This window comes from Stigmatopora nigra, chromosome 14 (assembly GCF_051989575.1).
Source record: "Stigmatopora nigra isolate UIUO_SnigA chromosome 14, RoL_Snig_1.1, whole genome shotgun sequence".
Lineage (NCBI taxonomy): Eukaryota > Metazoa > Chordata > Actinopteri > Syngnathiformes > Syngnathidae > Stigmatopora > Stigmatopora nigra.
This window is the reverse complement of record NC_135521.1, coordinates 3,390,908-3,408,636: the sequence shown is the minus strand read 5'-3', so window position 1 is coordinate 3,408,636 and position 17,729 is coordinate 3,390,908. Positions and strand designations below refer to the sequence as shown.

Sequence of the window (17,729 nt, the reverse complement as noted above, 5' to 3'; positions counted from 1 at the left end):
ATTTGCAGAATAAAATGACCGCAAGGACTACTAATAGGCTGACTAGAAGGTAAATTTCCAAACGTATGGAAGAATATCAACAATGAACAATTGTTTAGTGTTTTCCTGATTGGATTTTGGGCTGAAGGTAACTAACTATTCTGACTGACAGTTTACATGACTTCTGAACTGATTGGCAAATACTACCACCTCAGTCAGATTGAATGAAATTTGATTTCGACTGCACCTGTTTATATGGATATAGGGGTTGGTATTTTCATTCATTTGGTGTATTTTCTTGTCCACTAGGTTCCCAACTTACGACCATCCGATTTGCGAACATTCGTAGATGTGAACACCAGCTGACTGGTCTATATTTTTATATACTTATAGGGCACACTTAAAAGTCTAAAATGTTCTCTAAAATGGACGAGAGGCATCCAAACAGTCGGTGCCCCTTGTGGATACACTAAATACTCAAAATTGGTGTCGCTATTTGACCCTTACTGCTTGACTGAGTTCAGTTCTTGCTGACCTGCTACTTGTATATAGAGATAAGGGCCTAACGTGAAAAGGGGTGCAAGAAGCACATAAAAATAGAAACACATTTGGGTGTGAGCATTCAGTAAAATATCAGTTTGACACCCAAAAAAATGTCACTTGCAAAGAGATACGTTTTTAAGAGGCACATTTCAAACAAACTAAGAGCTATAACTCGGAAGAGTTAACAACAATTTGTGAATGGGTTGTGGATGCCTGGGCTAAATTGTCAGCGAGCAAGGCGAGCTTTCGGTTGGCATCACTTTTACGAAAGCCCACGGCGACAACTCCGATTGACAATAATTTGGAACCATGCGCGTTGGACGGCAAGCTCTTAATGTTGGATACTGAAGATGACGACTTTTACGGCTTTGTAGATGTTTGAATACTTTAAATTCTAATAACGCAAGTACACATCACGTCAATATAGCATAATCAAACAAGTTTTGCGACTGCTGCCTTTATTAAAACATATGCATGCAAGCATGTTACATGCTAGCACTGTTGTGCCCATTGAGCTGAAATGCCTTGTGAAGGGCCAATTCCTTCCACCTCAGTAGCACACGTAGTATCTATATAATTGGTACTTTATTGGACTTACGAAAATTGACTTGCGAATGGTGGTCTGAAACCAATTGTATTCGTAATTTGGGAACCTACTGTTTTCTAATCAGAACACAAGGCTCAATTTAAACCTGTTATCCAACACCTACTACCCACTGGCAGTATTTTACCTCCAAACCTTGAGAATGGAGATGAGAAGATGAAAGCGCAGGAGCCATGTCTATGCAACCTGTGCTCCAGGAGTGGGGCAGGAAGGAAAGAGCAACCGAAGGGGAGTCTGCGCGCTCACGAGAAAACAGCTGCTGGATGTCCCGGTCTGACACGGAGAAACACGGAGAAGAACGGATAGGGCGCAACACTGTAAAATAAAGAATGGAAGGGAGTCGGGATGCTTATTTACAGATGAGAAACAAGCTTTCACATGCACTGTCACGTACTGTGTGTCCCAATGGGAGACAGCAGTAAGCGCTGGGCCTCTTTGTTCCCAGCTTGAGCGGCTCGTTTATACAATTCAAATGCTTTCTTCAAGTTCTGCTGGACCCCAAAGCTGCTCTCGTAGCACTGACCCAATAGGAGTAGGGCAGTATTGTCCTAAGTGCAGACAAGGAGAAAAAAAAACTCAAAAAACGGAAACACTTTTGTTATTACATTTCCAAACTCGGTATATATTTCACGCATTGTCACTAATCTAAAAGGACACGTACCGTATTTTCACGACTATAAGGCGCACTTAAAAGTCTTAAATTTTCTCCAAAATAGACAGTGCGCCTTATAATACAGTGCGCCTTATATATGGAAAAAAACAGAAAACCAAAAACGAAAAACCACCACTGTCGGATATTAAAAAAAACACTAACGGTTACTGTTAAATATGCAGATGCCATCTTAGTTTACAAAATCTTCCATCATATAGCTCCTCCCCCACTGCAAGATTTTATACCAAAAAATCCAAAACATCAACAATGGCTGGCTCTAGAGGTGACTGTAAAGTAGTGAGTGCTTCATACCTGGAAGTCAATAGCAATTACCGTATTTTCACGACTATAATCCACACTTAAGAGTCTTAAATGTTCTCCAAAATAGACAGTGCGCCTTATAATACAGTGCGCCTTATATATGGAAAAAATGTCATTCGTTGAGGTGCGCCGTATAATGTGGTGCGCCTTATAGTCGTGAAAATACAGTAGCTAAACTGATTGACCAAAAAAAAAATGTATAATAATAATAGTAAAAATTGCCCTCGTCTACAACTGATAATCAAATTCACAGGACTCACATTGCTTTCTGCCGCCATGTGCAAGTAGTACACAGCCTTACTGCCATTTCTCACTGGCTCCAAAGAATACACCGACGCTAGGCACAATTGAGCCTAAAAAAAGTGGGAATTAAGTAAAAACTATTGTGAGGAAATGTCGTATATTTCTGCAATATGTGACTTAAGGCTTCTCACCTTAGTTAGCCCAGCCGCAGCAGCCTTCTCTAAAAAGCTGATGGCCATTTTCAGTTTTTCTTCTTTATTTTGGTGTCCTTTACTGGTCAAGAGCAGCTTTGCAAATCGATACTGAGCCTGATGATGACCTGCCACTGCTGCACGCCGGTAGTAATGTGAAGCCTTCAATGAAAATATGTTCAATATTGAACTTTTAAAGCCCAAGCCAGTGAATAATTGACAGTGAATGCAAAAAAAAATGAAACTATGACCTTATAATGGTCATTCATGTATCACATAAAATACATTTGGCCATATAGGGTCAATGTTAAATATATATATGATCAGTGATTGTGTGTGTGTGTATCTCCTTACCTTCTCTTTATCCTTGCTTACTCCTCTACCCTTCTCGTAACAGACGCCAGTATTAAACAAAGCTTTACTGTAGCCGTGTTGAGCTGCCGCTAGGAAACAAGTGAAAGCTTCTTCATTGTTTCCACTTGTGGCTTTTTCGAGGCCTGTAGCGAGAAGTGAGAGTGGGAAGCTAGATCACTACTACATATTGCCAAAATGTACCATGGCGGGAATGTTGTTCAGTTATAATAAAAATATAAACATGTGAAAGAAAAATGACTCGGTGCATATGTGCAGTAATCCCTCGAATATTGCGGCTTCACTACATCGTGGATTTTTTTTCTAGGGGAAATGTTTTTTTTTTTTAAAGTTCATAAAAAGTTGAAAATCCACGCTTAAACTTGAAAACAGCGAGCACTGAAGTAAGAAAAAAAAATAAAAAAAATAATAAAAAAACTATATATATATATATTTTTTTTTTTTTTATCCTAATTTTTTTATTTTTTTTATGTTTTTTCTTTCTAATAGGGGTGACCTTTTTTTCGTTTATCGTGGCCATTTCAGGTCTACATTATCCGTGATAATCGAGGTATTACTGTATTTAACTTATTTAATTGTATATATAGGTCTTCATAAAAAAATAAAATAAATTTTTTTTTTTTTTTTTTAAAGTTCATAAAAATGTGAAAATCCACGCTGTCCTCTGCTTGATACTAGGACTCAGCAATGAATTACAAAAAATATATATATATATATATTCATTTTAATAGTGGTGACCCTACTTTGCGGTTTTTCGTTTATGTCTAGTCTACATTAACCGCGATAATTGAGGGATTACTATAGTAGTCGAGTAGTTATGTAAAAGATAAATACCAATAATGTTAAGGATCACTGGGACACTGCTCTCAGCCACTTTTTGGAGGTTCTGAGCTGCTTCTGCCAGTGCCTCCTCACGTTGGAACATAAACTTGGTGCAAAAAAAAACATATTTAATCGCTAATACATAAGAAAGTGAAAATGCTAACATAATAAACTCATATGCCGAACCTCATTGTTAGTGTGATCTGTGTCTCTGGGCTCTTCTTCGAAAATATTCTTCTCTGGGGGGCATCCATGTGTGTCATCTATGGCCAATAAGAAAGTGGAGATTTTCTTCAATTTTAAAAGCGATGTTTGTTGCGCTTGCCATTTTTGGCCAAAGCAGACTAGCTAATACTGAACACACCTTGTAAGGGGGAACCCAGGCCCACCTCCTCCTCACAGCCTGTGATACAGACATTAGGAGTCAGGGGGTTCTGTTCAGTTCTGTGTTGCGTGACATCACTTCCTCCACTGCTGGATTGATTGTGAAGGCTCAACGCCGCACTCCCCCCTCTTAGGACCACATCTTTCCTCAATACTGAAGCACACCACCAAAATATAAAAAGATAGTCAATACATAGTAAGGGTATTAAAAATGAATTCTACAATATATATATAGTATAGTATATACATTATTTTCTCTTTTGGCCCAGTGGTGGTAAATATACCTGGAAATATCAAGCTAATGTTTTGACCTACCATATCTTTAAATAACTTTTTCATATTGAGTGTTTTGATTTCTTTAAAATGTTTTGATCCAAGATGGCAGCACGCATGGGTGCAGTGGCTCTTTACTCTCCAGTTTGGAGTTTATTTTTATATTACTTATTTATGTTTTTACCTGTTTTGTGGAGTAGTACTACCCATTTTGTTATACGCAGCTGTGTAAAATGACATTAAAGGCTTATGATTTTACTTGATTTATTTTTTTTAATTGTTTGTTTGGACTAAAGCTGGTTTCTACAAGAGCTTGTCTACACTAAAAAAATCAGAAAATGTTACAATAATAGCCATTATTATTCAAATATAAAATAAAAATGTTACATCAGTACTGAATAACATTTCTGCAATAAATTGCTATACATTTATTTCTATGTTCATTTTGATCAGTGATATGCAAAAAAAATAGTTTCAATAGTCTCAAAGAGGAATATCGGGATTAATTTGGATCGAATTGAATCATGATATGAATCATATTGCCAGATGTGAGGCAAGATACAAGATCAGATAAAGTTCTAATCTAATCTAATACAAACCATTAAGTAAAACTAATCTTGTCATAACAGTTCGACTCCAATCGTAATATTAAGACAATGTTCACATATGCCATTATTTTGCTTAACAAAAAGGGAAAAACTTAATACCTTGTTTATCGCGGATAATAGGTTCCAAGACTTGCTCCAACAGGTAAATAACCCCAATTTAGGAACAGTACTTTATGGTGTTTATTTATTTGTATTTGGACTTTTAAAACCCTTGTCTGTACTATTCTTGAATAATTACCAAAGTTAGACATTTCCCTCTATCGGCCAACAAAATACTCTTCAATTGTGACTTGTCTTTTTTTCTCCATTTTATGTTTGTATTATTGCTCCTACACTATAATTTTTTTGATAAATATCTGGTGGATACAAGCCGTGATGTAGTGAATCTCTATAGTCGATTGCTAAAGTGGAACGGTCTTATTTTATTACATTTGCAAAGATCGTATGCTTACATATATCTAGCAGACAGCGATATCCACACTTTTGCAAAGTGAGCGAGGTTGTCCAAACTCCTGAGCTTGGACTGGAATCAGTGCACGAAGAGAAACTGGAGTGGATCCTCCGGCATATCTGCATGAACAGCACTGCCGACGCCCCCTTTGGACATGTGTGATGATAAACTGTTAGTTGTTGCTTCCACAAAATGATAAATCAAAACAATATTTAAAAAAATAGAAGGGCAATTTTTTGCTAATTAGAATCAGGTGTCAGGGTAAGAAAAAAAATGTAACTAAGATGTCTATTTAGTCAAAATACTTTACCACATGCTAAACCTGTGAGGTCATAATTGGATAAATGAACTAAAATGCAGTAAAATTATTCATTGTTCACATGAGAAATATGACATACCCATCCAACGGCGTCAAGGGCTGTATAACGAGGCAACTCTGTGAAGGTGGATTTAAAGGCCCTTTGTTTCTCCCGACTCCCGCCATCCTCCTCTTTATGATAACTGAAAGTTTATGAATGGCAACAGTTATGATGTCATTCTAAACCACTCAAAACTATTTTAAAAAGAACAAAATTCTGTGAAAACAGAGACTAGAATTTCTGTATGTGTGTGAATGGAGAAAATTCAATGTTGAATAGAAATGCTTTGGACTTCATTAAATAGTTGAAAAAGAGTGCAAATTTGTTTGTTTTTTTTTCAATTGATTTTGGAATATATATCATTAAAATTGGAGGACCATGTGGGATTTTTTAAAATGTTTGAATAAGTAGAATGATTGTAAGATTAAATTTGCACGTCGGCCTCACAGCTCCGGGGTCTTGGGTTCAAATTCAGGTCACTTCCACCTGTGTGGAGTTTGAATGTTCTTCCTGGGCCTGCGTGGGTTTCCTGCGGGTACTCCGGTTGGATTACGATGCAGACACACTCAAAAATAAATTTAATCTAACCATACACTAAATTTAATTCTAATTTTGTTTTAAATGTTTATACTTTTCTTCTCCTGGATTGGCTCTATTAGCCCCGCCTCCAGATTTTGCAAATCTATCCTGTACCTGCTGTCTGAAGAGTTTAGAGAAGAGAGAACGGTAGAGTGGTTGATAACTTTATCTTCCACATGGTGATTCTGGGGTAGACGTAGCGGGGTGTTGGTGTGGTAGTGATGTAGCACTGCAAAGACAAAATGTGCACATACACAAAACATTACCACAAGCACAACATACAATGCTTCCACCACTTAAGAATTTGGGGGAATTTCCAGAGAATTCATTATGCCAGTTGCATTGATAATGACAGGTGCACAGGTTGGCAATCATAGGTTTTTCATAAGGCACTTTAGCGTGTAGAATAAATATATTCAAGTTATATTTGAATTTAAAGTATGGTGATTTGCGTCAAATTTAATCCTTAATCTCAGATTTTGGGTTCAAGGATAAGAACTGTATATGACATGGAAATTAAAAGCGCAAACAAGATCCGTATAGCGTAAATTTAAGGCATTTAATGCTTTGTATTTAATTATTATCAATGGTGTTATGAAGGACGAAAAGAACACTTTTAAAATAAGTGCTGACGACTTTGAAGACACTTAAGGCACTTGGCTGGACCAAAATAAACAAGACACCAGATACAATAAATCTCGTCGGTGCCCTTGACGTTCGTCTTACCTCTCCACGCAAGTCCCTTAACTCTCCACATTGTTCCTCTTTTCCCTCATGGGAACTTCCACCATGGATGAATGTTCATGTTAACATACCCCTCACTAGAAACAAAAGGTGATCGATCCAGTGGGAGATTACGTCGTCATGTCAATGTAAACAAATCTGTTGATAAACACACGTTACAAATGAAATATGAGGACGAGCCTGAAGAGTCCCCCGGAAGTGTTTGTCATGACGCAATCATGAGGGTCTGAGGGTGCAAGTGCACCACTGTGTGGTGAAATAAAAAATTAACGCCAATAAATTAACAAATGGTACAAATACATGGAAACATACAAATACATTTTAAAAAATCAAATTGGGGATTATTTGTATACATTTATTTTCAGAACGGCTTATTCTTACAAGGTTCGCAGGGGGGGGCTTGGAGCCACGTGACTTTGCACCGTGACCAAACTTCGCAACTTCGAACTAAGCGCGTGCGCAGTCGCGTTGGAGGACCCATCTCAAGAAAAAAATCATTGTTTTTGTTGAAAACGTTACTTTTGAGAGGTGGGAGCGTGAAGTTTTAGACGTATAAGACTAAAACCTATTGTGTATAAATTGTTGGAACACTTCGGAGTTTGAACAGTGTGAATCGGGTGCGAGATGAGCAACAACTGGTGTTTCGGTTTCGCTCGGAGTGAGACGTCTTCTATTAATGTCCATCTCAGCAGCGCGTCACAGGGAATTTCCCAAAGGGAAGCAAAATCAGTCTTAAGTATACCGACAATTACTATTCTGACTTTTGAGATTTAAGAACTAGAAAGGCGAGTGGGTGGCATCTGCCGGTTCGTCTCGTCTGTCCTGGAAACATTTGACTTTGGAGCTTTGCGTCACGTCGCGGAAACCGACGACGGCGGCGACGTCACGCGGCCGTAAATGGCGACGCCGCTCGTGTCGATTCCTCCAAATAAAGTGGCAAACTGAGCCGAATCAACTTGGAAGGTAAGACTCGAGCACGAGTATTGAATCTCGCGGAGGGAATGCTTATGTACACGACGATGAAACTCGGTTTGTGTCCTTGTCAAGTGTCGGGCTTGTCCTTTTGTTGTGTACTTCCTTATCGGTGCTACTTTCCATCTGAAACTTGGCCGCTCCGACATGTGCTGCTACGTCCAGAATAACAAAAAAAAAAACATAAACAAAAACTTTTATACATGCGGTAAATAAAGAACGTATTGAAGATGATTGACAGTCATTTGGCGCATTTTTAAAAATCATTTTAAATTGTTTTTTTTTCTTCCGGCACGACATCTTACTCCCTCTTCCTCCTTGCGAAAAATTGTTTTGGTGAATGGTCCAAACATTTTAATTCAGGGGTGAATATAAAATTATCAGATGACATTTAATATCTTAACTTCCTTCGAAGAGGTTTACAAACAACCTAGCGAAAACACTTTTCGAGAACGGCTAACATAGTTTACCCTTTCCTCCCACATAGTCATTTAATTTTGATTTATATTTCATTATAACCGCCCCCTATAATGTGTATCCAGCGTGTGCTGAAAGCAAATATTGTTACGCTGTTCCTATATTTACTTTACTTTTGGCTCGCATTTGTGTTTTTCGCCTCGTAAAATTGAAATTTTAGCAAGTAGAAAAATTAGAAACCGGATGTTCTATATACGCTCGAAAAATTGACATACGCGTACATTTCTCACGTTTTGTCATTAAACCCTTCTCGTCGCCAAATGCTCTTATTTTCTTAATTTTACTACAAATTGAAGTTCCGGTGCCCCTGAAAAAGTTCCAATTTACGTAACGATTTAACACAACTTTGTCATTTTATGACGTTTGAAACAAACAATATAAAATTTTGCATCAAAGCTGCTTAAAATGATGACAAACAATTCTGTCTCACGCAATGTAAAAATAAGCAACAAAACCACCTCATGATGATTTATTTTCATTCTGTAATGTTTCAGTCTGACTAATTTCTTGTAATTTTACGGTTATCTATAATATTTTCATCTTATGAATGTGTCTCCTTGTTTACTTCAATTTCCTAATAGTAGGACAAAAGCAGTTTTGTTTTGATACGGATCTTACCTAGCCAAAGTGAAATCAAACAACTTCAGATTCACTCAATGTAAATAAAAGGGCAACAAAATGACTTTAATCTCGTTTTGATTTTAATCTTCTAATAGTGTTTCCAAACTGCTATGGGGAGTTACAAGAAGTCATAAATGTATATACCTCGTTCGCCGCCAGACCACCAGCCGACGCCGCTAGCGAGTTTCAGCATGAATCTTCACATTTTTATGAACTTATTTTCTTTCCTGAAAAATATCAGTGATGTAATGAATCCATGAAAGTTGAAGCCGCGATGTTTGAGGGATTACTGGATTGGACATCTATTGTCGTTAATAATGGCAGCCAATGATTTAATATTTTAAAATATTAAAATACATAGAAATACAAAATAACCAGATTTTCATCCTCTAAAAATGAAAATAAAATAAAATGTCAAGCTCACTTTAATAGAACAGGAAATAACTTGTGATTTTTCTACTCAATCAAATGACTTCAGCCCTGTGACACAAGTAATAAAGGGTGATGAGCAGATCCTTAAAATAACAGTATTATTTTGAACAAAAAATATACCTCACTTTTTTTCTCCTTACTTTTTCAGGCACTATGGCGGGCGATGAGCACTTCCTTCCTGTCAGCAATCAGGTGCGCGTGCGTAGGCGTGCTGCAGGCAAGTTAATGCCGCTTTGCGGTGCTGTTTTTTTGCTAAAAAATGTTTCAAATGTTTGTGGCAGATCCTTGACACACTGATCATGGACCCTGCGTGGGACTTCCCACAATTCCCTGCACTCCATTCGCACTCCACGTCCTTGACAACAGGTGAGGGGTGTTTCCCTAATGAATTGACTACTTTGGTCATTTTGGTCACAACATAAGTTTAAACTTTTTAGTTGATTTATGAGGAAATTAAAACAATTTCACCGGAATCCGTTCATTAAGACAACAAGTACAATATAATGTCCAATTATTTAGAACTTTTTTAAAAATATTTGTTTGAATTATGTATATATTTTTCCAGTTTTTATATTGTTTCCTCCATTTCATTTACTCTTCATTTCGTTTTTAGGGGACGGACCCTTTCTACATATCCTGGAACAACCCAAACAGGTATGTTAGGATTTCAACAAACGATTATTTTGATGGTCAATTAATCCATAGGTTGCTAATTTAAGATAAGACAAGATAAGATAAGATAATTGAGTGGTGGCCTGCCACATCATTTTGTGGAGTTTGATAAAATAATGTGTTGGCTTCATGTTTTATGATTAAAAGTCCCATGAAGATTATACATCTTTAGGGAATATTAACAGTTTTTCCCTTTAAAAAAATCTAATTCAATAAATAGAAATGCTTACTTACAAATGTTATATTTACTCTTTTTCTTTGTAGTTCAAAAAATCATTTTTTAAAACCCAAGTAAAAAATACTGAATGCCAAGTCCTTTTTTGCGCTTTTATTTTTAACCTAAATATACAAATAAAATATTCCTTTAATTGAATAAAAATAAATTATTAGAAGAGCTTTAAAATCATCAAAAAAAATTGTTTATTTAGTTGTGTTGCACTATGATTGGACATCCATTATTGTCAATGGGACTAAAAAGTGTTGTTAAAAATGCATTTTTTAAGTATAGGGTTGTAAAGAATATCAGCTATTTTCTTCAGTATAAATACTCGCTTATATATACTAGTACATATTCTATATATACTGACTTATATATACTCGTATATATTTTATTTATACTGATTTATGTAGTAGTATATATACCTATTTTATATAGTGCATATACTGACTTAAAATTTGTAGAACAGGGACAACAGTCAGTTTGGTTCGCAAGGATTTATGCTTTTTGAGATGGTGATAGAAACTCTCAACACTGATGAATTTCAGTGTCTTTTGTTTCTTGATTGTTTTCCCCTTGATGTTTGTCAGCGCGGCTTCCGTTTCCGTTATGGTTGCGAAGGTCCATCTCACGGCGGCCTGCCAGGAGCGTCCAGTGAGAAGAACAGGAAAACGTATCCTACTGTCAAGGTAAAAAAAAATAGAATTCAATTTTAAAATAAAAAAAAACGTGTACATATAATCGTTTTCATATTTTTTTAACTTGACGTTTGTTCCCAGCTGGTAGTTTTATATGTATATATGTATATGTGTATATATGTATGTGTGTATGTGTGTGTGTGTGTGTGTGTGTGTGTGTGTATGTATATATGTATATTTGTATGTGTATATATATGTATGTGTGTGTGTATATATATATATATATATATATATATATATATATATATATATATATATATATATATATATATATATATATACATATATATATCTATATATATATATATACACACACATATATATATATATATATATATATATATATATATACATATATATATCTATATATATATATATACACACACATATATATATATATATATATATATACACATATATACACATATATATACATATACATATGTATACATATATATATGTACATATATACACACGCACACAGACACATGGGTTCATCTTGTGAATTGACTAGTATTTCACAAATATATGTATGTTACTATAGATTTACACTATTTGCTCTAATAAATAACGCTCCATCAATGGATGTACTGAAAGTGGAAGAAAAATAACTAATAGTTTCCATGCCACTGATAAGATTAGACATCCCAGTAGGTCATATACCTGGATCCATGAGCAACGGTGTAATGTCTGTGCTTTTTTGGCTCAGATCTGTAACTACCAGGGTCCGGCCCGCGTGGTGGTCCAGCTGGTGACGGCACTGACTCCACTCCCCCAACTGCACGCCCACAGTCTGGTGGGGAAGCAGTGTGACAAGGGCCTCTGCATCATGGACGTGCCTCCCAAAGACACCAACATCACGTATGGAGATTTTCTTCCTGTTGACAATAAGTTCCAATTCTCAATTTTTAAACAAATGCTTTGTTGCGGTTTTCATCTTAAGAAAGTATGATGTGTGGTTCGTTGGTTTTTGATTTTGTAACTCACGACATTAAAGTCTAGAGTTCAGCGTGGACTTTTACATTTTTACCAACTTAAAAAATATTATTATTATGTATATGCTTCAGTGCTGAGTTCTAGTAGCAAGCAGAGGACAGGGGGAGTGGCTTCCGCTTGCAAGTTTCAGTGTGGATTTTCACATTTTTACGAATTTACAACAAAAAAGATGTTATTTAAAAAAAATCAACCAGAAAAAAATCTGCACTGTAGGGAAGCCGCAAAGATTGAAGCCGTGGTATACAAGGGATTACTGTATACTAAAGTTTACGAATGGATATTTTTGTTCATGTCTTGTAAGGGAAAAGGCACTTAATCCTGGCTTTTGGTGATAATTGGTAGATTTGGTGACAAATTTTAGATGATTTTTGAAGTTTAGGACTGAATTAATAATAACTATTTAAGATTTCTGGCTTAATTGTGCCAAGTTGGATACTGATTTTTGACCTTTTTTACGTCTAGGCATAGGAAATTCTGGCACATCTTTGCTCACATGTGCTCAGTTGAAAATAAATATAAAAATATTAATTTTCCTCTCCGTTTGTCATTTATAATAAATATATTTTTATATTGAATAGGTTCATTTTCAGTGTTTTCCCCTTTAGGTTTTTTCACTTTACCAGAATTTATTTTATTTGAAGTGGAATTTTGGAATATAATTTAAAATGACAGTAAATATTTCCTTATTTTAAATCACTTATTACATTTTAAAAAAGCCTTTTTTTTTTGGTCAGTTTCCCCAACTTGGGCATCCAGCACGTGACCAAGAAGAATGTGGCAAAGACGTTAGAGGAGCGTATGACGGAGGCCTTTCGGATGGGCTACAACTATGGTCTAGGCGTCCACCCGGATGTGGATGCCCTGCAGGGCGAGGGCCGCGTGCCCCGCGAGCTGACCGGTGAGTCTTTGAATGGACGTTTGGATATAATGCTACCAGGTCTTTATTCACTGTGCTGTGTGTGCAGAGCGCCAGCGTGCCGTCATCGGCAGTGCTGCCTGCGCCCAGGCCAAGGAGATGGACCTCAGTGTGGTGCGGCTCATGTTTACCGCCTTCCTCCCTGACAGCGACGGCGGCTTCACCAGACCTCTGCAACCTGTCACCTCGTACCCCATCTACGACAGCAGTCAGTCTCCACCGCCGCCTGTTTAAATGCGTGCAGACCAACCAAAGCTACCGGGAATAGCAAATTATACAGGGCTTTTTTCACCCAAACTGGTGCTAGACGTTCAATCTATTTGAACAATCTAAATCACAGGTGTCAAAGTGGCGGCCCGCGGGCCAAATCTGGGCCCCCCGTCGCATTTTGTGCGGCCTGAGAAAGTAAATGACGAGTGCCGACTTTCTGTTTTATGATCATATTCAAAGAAATGATTATACAGTGGTGTTATTGTAGATGTATAGGGAATATTTGCCCCTGATTCCCCTTTTTAAATCGATAATTGCAGAAGATTTGTGCCAATTTGAATGGCCCAAAAAAATATTTTTCAATCAGCACGATAGGAAAAGCTGACAATTCATTAATCAATTAATTTTGGCAGCCTAGTTGAAAGACACAACTCCCCTCCACATGAAATCAAATGTCCGAACTGGCCCACGACAAAAAATGTGTTTGACACTAATGGTCTAAAATGGATTGGATGTCTACCGCCATCCATGGCACAGAAACGAAAGCATTCACAGACAGTAATCATTTGAATTGGTCTTATGCATGTAGTTTTATAGAAAAAAATATTCTAGAATTTTTGTTGTTCTTGTTGTTGTAAATGTAAAGTTGTGTTTAGACATAGTTATACGCATGTACACACACACACACACACATTATGTGGTAAAGTTGTTTTCCAAGACTAAGGCCAATTAGCCAAAAGTTTTGGTCCTTTTTGCAAGCAAAATGGCTGACTGGCTTTTTGTGTTTAGAGGCTCCCAATGCATCCAATCTGAAGATCGTCAGGATGGACCGTACGGCCGGCTGCGTGAGTGGCGGAGACGAAGTCTACCTCCTGTGTGACAAAGTCCAGAAAGGTCTATATTTCACCAAATATTGCTTTCCTCCACCTTTGTGGACTGGATGCTAACTGACTCCCCCCGCCGCCGCACCGCAGACGACATCCAAGTTCGCTTTTTCGAGGAAGATGACTCCGGTCTGACTTGGGAAGCTCTGGGTGACTTTTCACCCACAGACGTGCACAGGCAGTTCGCCATTGTCTTCAAGACGCCCAAATATCGAGATCAGAACCTACAGAGGCCCGCCAACGTCTTTGTGCAGCTCAAGAGAAAGTCTGACAATGAGACCAGCGAGCCCAAACCCTTCACCTACCACCCACAGATTATCGGTGCGTAACGAGTAGGGCCGCCGCAAAACACTAATCGGCGTCGACTCGTATTATAATTAACTTATTGGCTGCCAGTCAAGGTTTTAGGGGGCCAATCCGTTTGGACACAACGTGAGTGATCATTTATTTATCATTTATCATATATTGGGTGTCTAGCTCTGGTCTCATCAATGGCAACCAATCAGTGAAATGGTTGGCCTATAAAAGGCCAAAGGTTGTAAACCTTTTGTCATAACTGTGGGATGTTTGATAGGAACATCCCACACTTATGACAATTTTTAGCATAATATAAGTCAAATATATTAGCCTTTCTGGACCAAAAGTTAAAAAAATAACGGAAATGTTACTTTTTTTACCCAATATTAAACCTGTTGGACTAGCATGAAACATTTTGGATACAAAGAAATCAACTTTTGGTGAGAAATTAACCTATTTTTCATTTTTTTAACTTAACATTATTATTATTTTGACTTAATAGGAATCTTTTAACGCCAAACAGAGATGAAATATTTTGTATCCATTATTAAAACCCGAGTAGCAGAAAATAATTGTTTTCCAAATGTTTAGGCCTTTAGCGTGTGAAAAAAAAAAAAAAAAAAACATGAACCTTGTGTCTGCCTCTGTGTGTAGATAAAGAAGAGGTGCAGAGGAAGCGCCAGAAGACCTTGCCCAACTTGCAAGACTTCAGCGACCATGGCAGCAGCGGAGCAGGACCGGGAGGAAGCCTGCACCGAGGAGGCCAAGGTTCTGCTGGAGGAGGTAAAGACAGGGTTAGGCCATGTAGGAGTGATTTTTAATTGTCAGTATTCTGCCCCCTCTGAAAAACAAAAAATATTCTACGTCCACATCCAAAAAAAATACCAGCCACACCCAACCACAAAAGTGCGGTTATGCATATTTCAAGAGCATGCCACCACCTTGAATTGACTGTAATGCATAATAACCATGCAGTCTCATGTTTAAGCTCTTCAATCTAAGCGATGGGAATGTATATTTTCCCCTCGATTTGATTCTCCCTGTTGGCACCTGACTTTTCGTTTAAAAAAAATGTTGACAATTTATTGCAGCTGATCAAAAATAGCAAACAAGTCATTGTTTTGAGTTTCGCATTCAATCAGAGTTATTTTATAACAGCTTTATTGTGTGGTCAAGTCAAAATACAGTGGTACTTCTACTTACACAATTAATTTATTCCAGAAGTTTTTTTTACTTGAATTTTTCGTAAGTAGGGGAATATTTTCTATTGAATTACAATTTTGTATTCGATCAGGGTGTCCCCTGCCTCTGCCCTGGCGTTAGCTGGAATAGGCTCCAGCACCCCCAGAAACCCTATTGAGGATAAAGTGGTTCAGAAAATAAATACATTTTGTATAAAATATGTATACAAAAAAGCAAAAATATAAGAAAACTACAGGTAACTGCAGGTAATTACTTTTTAACTGATACCAAAGAACAATCTCCAGTTATTAATGTACATGCAACGACGCAACAAATGCAGAATTTGCATCTTTTCACTTTTGTCTGTGTTTTTATTTCCAAAAAAGAGTGTTTGTATAGGAATGATAAGCAAAGCCATAGCCATCTTCCTTTTGAAAAATAGCCTGTTAGCCACCTGAGTGACCTAACCATGCTCTTTATCCAACAGCCTTCATGCAGGGTTTCTCCACCATCAACTACAGTAGAGGAGGATCGACAGTGGGAGGAGCTTGTCCTGGTGGATACGCCGCATCTCTCGGAGTCAAACACGGTAAGCAACGGGTTTGCCTGCTATTAGATTGCTGGATCGGGGTTGTTTCTTCAAACACTTTTAACAGTCTGGCTGCCATTGACATTGATAGACGTCTCAAATTTATTTAAACTTTGAGGACTTGCTGCGACTGCTCATCGTTCAGTGCCATTGGTGGTGCTAGATGTTTTCTCTAGTATGATCTATCTGTTATCCATCTATCTCTGTTCATTCTGCCCTCCTGGTTCAAATCGATTGGACGTCTATGTGGTCAATGGCCACCAATGAGTTAAAAATAGCCTTTTATTAATTATCAATAACCATTTACCTTTATAAATCTCTTTTTTTTACTTGCCTTTTTGGAGCAAAACACCCAATTATGACTTTTTTTTTAAAAATGTAACTAAAAACTAATCAGTTTTAACGACAAAATAACCTTATTTAAGCGGTATGGAAAACGAGTGAATAAAAAAAAAAATCTAATCTATTTATTTTTTTAATGATCTGGAATTGGAAAAAAATGGAAGCCATTCATCAAATAGATCTATCGCCCAGACCGAGCTAAATATTTCAAGTAAAAGCTTCTATGGTAAGAATAGTTTGGCAAATAAATCCCTTTTTAGAAACCTCCATCAACGACTGGTCACGGGGTCCAGACGACCAAAATGCAGCAGCGAGCAGCAGGAGCGCATTGGCCATGGGGGATGCGGTATACCTGCCGGACCCACACCTCCCTCCGACAGCTACGCGGAACGAGGATGGAGAGACGTGAGCGCACTCGAGAAATAGATGCTTTGGCCCGCTGTCTTTTAGCACTAATGCTTGCCACCATGTATCAGTGTACTTCACCTGGATGGCTCGCCAGGCGCACCCGCACTTCTGCCTGGAGACAAAGCTTTCGACATCAGGAACCGTTTTTGCAAGGTGCAAAAGACTTTTTTTTTTTTTTTTTTTTTATACTAACTGATGGTAATGATGTGAAATCTATTTTCATTGCAAAACATTTGCTTTTTTGGAAAAAAAAAAATATTTTTTCTTTACCAATATGAACTTTTAGGGACCGTAATATATTTTGGCCAATTATTTCATAGATGAATTCTACAATAGAATTTATTTGTTTTTTTGTTGTTGTTTTTTTTACCTAAAATTCACCATTTACCAACAAAATTACCCGTTTGCCACCAAAAATGAAGAGTTTAGAGATGAACACTAGGGGGGCTCCTATTGGCGGCCACTTACCGAAGAATCACTTAAAAGCAAATAATATATTCATATAATAAAAATATTCCTTTTTTTAATCGTGAATATTATTTTTCAATTTATAAAAGAGAAAAATGTTCTTTTTCCTTCTTTAAAAAAAATATATATATACTTTTTAGCTTGAAAATATCTTTTTATACATACATTTCAAGCTTAAAATTGCTTTGTACTGTATTCATCTATATATTAAATACATAATGAG

General features: G+C 37.1%; 2 protein-coding genes across 2 annotated transcripts; one reads left to right on the top strand and one right to left on the bottom strand.

The window, feature by feature from the left end:
* Positions 1-266: 266 nt before the first annotated feature.
* dele1 (DAP3 binding cell death enhancer 1) lies at positions 267-7,343 on the bottom strand. The gene is made up of 12 exons (XM_077733632.1): positions 7,108-7,343; positions 6,496-6,610; positions 5,842-5,944; positions 5,445-5,589; positions 4,092-4,265; positions 3,914-3,990; positions 3,740-3,833; positions 2,888-3,030; positions 2,534-2,695; positions 2,360-2,452; positions 1,521-1,674; positions 267-1,441 (listed from the first exon to the last, which is right to left on the bottom strand). Exons 1-12 carry the CDS (start codon positions 7,136-7,138, stop codon positions 1,218-1,220), a joined length of 1,515 nt encoding a protein of 504 aa, XP_077589758.1. The 5' UTR covers positions 7,139-7,343; the 3' UTR covers positions 267-1,217.
* Positions 7,344-7,569: 226 nt separating this feature from the next.
* nfkb1 (nuclear factor of kappa light polypeptide gene enhancer in B-cells 1) lies at positions 7,570-17,230 on the top strand. The gene is made up of 14 exons (XM_077733386.1): positions 7,570-8,088; positions 9,776-9,819; positions 9,909-9,993; positions 10,241-10,281; positions 11,107-11,205; positions 11,924-12,075; positions 12,945-13,108; positions 13,176-13,334; positions 14,126-14,230; positions 14,311-14,541; positions 15,172-15,300; positions 16,187-16,288; positions 16,891-17,035; positions 17,107-17,230. Exons 2-14 carry the CDS (start codon positions 9,781-9,783, stop codon positions 17,228-17,230), a joined length of 1,575 nt encoding a protein of 524 aa, XP_077589512.1. The 5' UTR covers positions 7,570-8,088; positions 9,776-9,780.
* Positions 17,231-17,729: the final 499 nt, after the last annotated feature.